The 5,188-nt window shown below is 46.3% G+C and overlaps 1 protein-coding gene across 4 annotated transcripts; it reads left to right on the top strand.

Moving 5' to 3' along the window:
* The first annotated feature begins 250 nt into the window (after nt 1-250).
* Nucleotides 251-5,052, top strand: SIKE1 (suppressor of IKBKE 1). 4 transcript variants are annotated; one of them, XM_055727902.1, is made up of 5 exons: nt 252-487; nt 583-688; nt 996-1,138; nt 3,149-3,262; nt 3,438-5,052. In XM_055727902.1, the coding sequence occupies exons 1-5, from the start codon at nt 329-331 to the stop codon at nt 3,546-3,548; spliced, it is 633 nt and encodes a 210-aa protein (XP_055583877.1). In that variant the 5' UTR covers nt 252-328; the 3' UTR covers nt 3,549-5,052. The 4 variants fall into 4 exon arrangements, with proteins under 4 accessions (XP_055583876.1, XP_055583877.1, XP_055583879.1 ...); XM_055727904.1 differs by having other exon boundaries at nt 254-487; nt 3,613-5,052; XM_055727903.1 differs by having other exon boundaries at nt 255-487; nt 3,633-5,052.
* The last annotated feature ends 136 nt before the right edge of the window (nt 5,053-5,188 follow it).

The raw sequence follows: 5,188 nt of genomic DNA, 5'->3' as shown, positions 1-5,188 counted from the left end.
TGTGAGGGAGGGTCTGAAACGATAACCGGCCCCCGGGTCAGGGACGCGCCCGCCGCACACAGCCGCGCCGGGCCGGGCCGGGCCCCCCGGGCACTGCGGGCGGGAGCGCGGGCCCGCGGCTGGGGGCGGCGGGGGCCGGGGGCGGTGGCGGTGGCGCTCCCGCGCCGCCAGGGGGGCCCAGCCCACGACGCGGCGCTTGAGCCACGGACCGCGCCTGCGCGGCCGGAAGCGGCGGGGGCGCGCGGGGAGGGGCCGGCGAGCATGGCGCCGCTGCGGGGGTGAGGCGATGTGCGGGTGAGGCGGTACGCCGTCCGGCTCGGCGCCCGCCATGAGCTGCACCATCGAGAAGATCCTGACGGACGCGAAGACGCTGCTGGAGCGGCTGAAGGAGCACGACACCGCGGCCGACTCGCTCATCGACCAGTCCGCCGTGCTGCACCAGCGTGTGGCCGCCATGAGGGAGGCGGGCGCGGCGTGGGCCGAGAAGGTGGGAGCGGGCGGGGGGCAGCGGGACCCACAGCCGTGTCTCGGCAGGGCGCGGGCGGGGGCGGCGCGGCGGGACCCACAGCCGTGTCTCGGCAGGTCCCCGGCGGCGCGGCGGAGCGGCCCGACCCGGCCCGGCTGCGGCCTCACGTGCTGCTGTCCCAGGAGAACACGCAGATCCGCGACCTGCAGCAGGAGAACCGGGGTGAGCCGCCGCCCGGGGTTGCTGTGGGCAGCCGGGGGGGCGCGGGGCCGGGCGGGGGGGGCGCGCCGCCGGGAGGGGCCCAGGCGGGCGGGGGGCGCGCCCGCCCGGCCTCTGGCAGGGCCGCTGGAAGTGGCAGCCGGCGCCCGGACGGCGGCCCGGGCCAGGGGAGGGGACCTTCGCCACCCCGCCCCCTGCCGGCCCCAGGCTGAGCTGCCCCGGTGCGAAGCGGGGCAGCCGCCGGCACCGAGCGCCTCTGGGCAGCCGCTGCGGACCGGAGGTTGTGGCAATGCCGCGCCGTGTCTTGCAGAGCTGTGGGTCTCGCTGGAGGAGCATCAGGATGCGTTAGAGCTTATCATGAGCAAATACAGAAAACAGATGTTGCAGCTTTTGCAAGGGAGAAAGGGCGAAGGTGCAGAACCAGTCTTGAAAGTTCATCGGTCAAATTCTCTGGTAAGGTGGGATGGGGATGCAGGAGGGCTCGAAACCCTTGTTCCCTGTCTTTTGCTTGCTTTCGTACAGCCTTTGTTTCCATTCATGGAACGTCTCTGCTTCAAAATGGATTTCCTGAAACCCTTGTCTCCCTTTGCTGGTATTTTTCTCTCTATTCCTTTCACAGCACACAGGTTGTAATAGCTATCACTGAGGACGCTGCAAAGCATAGCCCTTTGATGGCCCAGGTGAAGGCTTGTTCTTTATGCTAGTGCATAGTGGTGGTGAATTCCCTGGGTTAAGCTTAATGTGCATGATTCTCTGCAGTAAAATCAAAGGCATCACGGTTGTTGTTGTTGTTGCTCCTGTGTGGTAATTGTAAGAAAGGGAGAAGAACCTCCTAAATCTGTGTGCTGCAGTATTGTCTAATCCTTAAGAGATCATCACTCCCAGAGGTTTTTAAATTTGGATACTCTGTGCAGTGGCTGAAGTGTGTCCCTTTGTCCATGTTGCGCGCAGTGACTTCAGAACACTTAAGTTATGGCTACTGATTATAATACAATAATATTAAATCTCTATTTAAGGCTTGTGAATTAAGTTAAGCATTTGTTAAAATGTGTTTTTATGGGATTGGAGCCAGCCTAGCTCTTTGCATATATATCTTTGCACTGTTATGTGGCAACTCGTTTGTTTTGGGTTGCTTAGGTCCTCTGAAGTTAAGTAGTGTAGCAATGTCTTGCTTCCAGTGCTTGCTTAAGTCTTGATAAACAGAGCAATTAATGCACTTAATATTATTCTCTGGCAGTGCTTTTGCTCTGCTTTGATGGCATGGAAACACAAAGCTGAAAAGCCTCTGGGGGAACCTTTGGTGGAATGTAACCAGCCTATCTCAGTATCTAGGCAAAATCTTCTGTACTCCAGATTAAGTCTATGAGTTTTTTCCTACGAACTACCTGGAGAATAGTAACAACCTGATAATATCTTTTAAAAAGCTATATTCTTACTATAAGCATCTTTCTGTTTAGAAAAAAAAATATTTATTTGCAGTTGAAGTTATCTAAGTCTTACATGGTCTAGCTCTCTTCTAGATGCTCTGATTTTTGCCCATATTTTCTGAATAATGGAATTCAAAGCTGAATTCCCTGCTCAGGTGACACATTTATCTTCCAGAGGCAGTGAAATAACTAGTGATACTTAAGAGAAAAGAAACTTCACCCTATAATGTTATCTGATATTCCTCAAAGTGCTTTGTGATAACCTTGTGGTTTTATGTTATGTTAAAAGACTTCAAAAGCTTCCAAATTCTTATCTTTCCACTACTTGCCAGTTAGTGACATTTCTGTGTTTGCACGTTTGAGTTCCTCTCCAAATACTGTATCTTGAAACGGAATGCTCTTCAAACAGGAAGTGTTGCTACATTACATGTTGGAATTTTTCAGCATTGATTATATGTGCATTTGTGAGCTTCAGCAAAATGCATCTTCCAAAGGATTAGAGCGGTATCCAGACAGACTCTGTAATAACTGCTTCACAGGGTTCTGGTTTTACTTATTTTAGTTTTCTTGCTTGGCGTCCTTCTGAGGTGAGGCTGTTCACTTTGCACTGTTACTTACTCTTGAAATCTCATTTGCTTTTATGTTTGTCATTCTTAGAAATTCAGTCAGGCCTTTCTAATAAAGCAATATAAAATTTGCTGCACACTAATCATACTCACATGAACTCTGTTGTCTCAGTCCTCATCACACTGGAAATTACTTCTGTCTTGGTAAGTAAGGGTGCCTTATCTTGATGATCGATGTAATTCTACACACTGTTTTATTTGATGACTCATGATAATGGACAGTAAGGCACATGTTTTCATCTTTACATATACAAGGCAGAAAGGATTGCAAGTGCTTGGGAGAAAAGGATTAAAATTCAAAACAGGAAAATAATCTGAAATCAAGAAAATTAAAGCAATTTATTTAGAAGGGATAAATTACTACTGCTTTTGCCTGAATGTATTGAAATTATTGCTTTTATATCTTTCAGGAAATTGAAAGCCAAATAGACAGAATACGTGAGATGGGAGAGGTGATGAGAAAAGCTATTCAAGTCGATGATGATCAGTTCTTTAAAGTTCAGGAGAAACTAGCTCAGTTGGAGGTAAGAACAGATAAAATTGCTGAGGATAGAGCAAGCTTTGGGAGTCTCGAGACTGGACTTTCTCTGTATATGTCAACGATTTATAATGATCAAAAGTTTGAAGGGGGCCAGGAAATGAAGAACATGATCTGTTATTTTCAAGTTCTTAATGTTTGTATTTTATGTATTTTTATAGATATATATGTATACACGAAGCCAGAAGCAAAAGATAATCTTTAAAGGATGTGGTTCCCCTCTTGCTAGCACTGTATTAATGCTTATGTTACAAAATCGGTGTTTTATTTAGCTGTGAAGGAGTGGGGCTAAAGATTATTGTCCTTTAATTGTGAATTAGCTCATTTCTATTTCAGCAAAAATATTGATTTTGCAGCTTGAAAACAAAGAGCTGCGTGAACTATTGTCAATCAGCAAAGAATCTTTTGAGGTGGGGAGAGAAGATCTGCCTGACTGTGAAGCTTAGGTCACAAAATAACCTTATCTCCAAATCTTGACTTCAGAGACTATTATGAAACTACCCTACAGGGATGGGTTTTGATTTGTTCTTTCAGGTGTTTCCTTGTATGTTTGTTTTATCTTTCAAAATGTGAGCTGTTACCACTGCATTTTTCTGAAATTACGTGTTGTTGATGGCAAAGGCCTGTGTTGCTGCGCTGTCTTAGTAATTGCAGCATAGAAATGCTTAACAATGAAGTATGTTTGATGTGTACTCCCTTGTGATAGCTTATTTTCTCTCTTGTGTGTTATTTTTTATGAGCTTTAGTTAATAATTCCAGCTGTGCAGATGGCATCTAAATCCACCTTGTCAGTAGCTAGAGAAGATAATACAGGTTGGGATTATTTTATTTGAAAGAAGGAATAGGAGATTATTGCAAAACTACACTGTAAATGGCAGGTAACCATTGCGCTCTGCCTGCACAAAGCAGGCACTGCAGACCTTTTGTTTCGCTTTGAGGAGCTAACACTGGGTACTTGGCTGGGTTACCTTTGTTACAGGGACAGCTGCTTAGAAGCAGGTCAAGAGAACAGCAGATAGCCAGCAGAGCACTTATAAGTAGTAACTCCTATAAGGAGCACAGTTTACCTTGTTTTAGGGGTGAAAATCAGAGCAGGTGACCCTTTCTGACACCTATGTGTTTTTGAAGGACATTGAGGGTTTTTTTACAGGTAGACCTGTTCAGGATTTATCAGTGCTCCAAGGTATGTGGATGCTGGCTAGCTCTGGTCTGAAGGCGGTGCACTCAAACCCTGCCTGGAACGCAGCACTTTCAGATCAAAGCTCTTTGGCCTCCCAGCACTATGGACTTCAGGAAGAGTGAGTGGAGGTCTGCCTCAAACCTAAACCAAAAGCAACCATGTAAGACAGGTTTTTAATGTTGCATCAGAGGTAAGTCTGGTGACAGATGTTATGTAGTTACAGCAGAGTCCTATATTAAGTGAAATTAAGAGTTGCAGTGTAGAGGAATTTATCAATATTGGGATATTTTTAATGACAGTTTTATAGAAAAGATTTCTGGTTTACCTGTGATCAAAGAATAATCCTCAGAGAACGGTAAACATCTCACTTCCAATGTTATTTTGAATTTTTATGCTACTATTTCCCCAAGTGAAAATTTTGATAGATTTAAAAGGTGATTTATGTTCCGGTGCTTATTAAGAGACATCTTCTTGCAGCCATTTGGAATATCCAGCAAGATTGTTCAGTACATATAAGTGATTTCTGTACAGGAGTATTCTTGTATGCAATCCTTTTCTATTAGAAATTGTTTGAGAGAATAAAAACACCCAATGAACAGTTACTTTCTCAAGTGTGTTCTGTTTTGTGCATCCTGGGGGTAATTCCATTGGTTCTACATGTACCTGAGCCTTTTGCACCCCATTTAGTTTTTACCCTACCTGAATGAAACAATACAATGACCATAAATCTTG

The sequence above is a fragment of the Falco cherrug genome, chromosome 16 (assembly GCF_023634085.1).
Source record: "Falco cherrug isolate bFalChe1 chromosome 16, bFalChe1.pri, whole genome shotgun sequence".
NCBI lineage: Eukaryota > Metazoa > Chordata > Aves > Falconiformes > Falconidae > Falco > Falco cherrug.
Note: the sequence above shows the minus strand (reverse complement) of the source record. Positions and strands in the feature narration are given on the sequence as shown.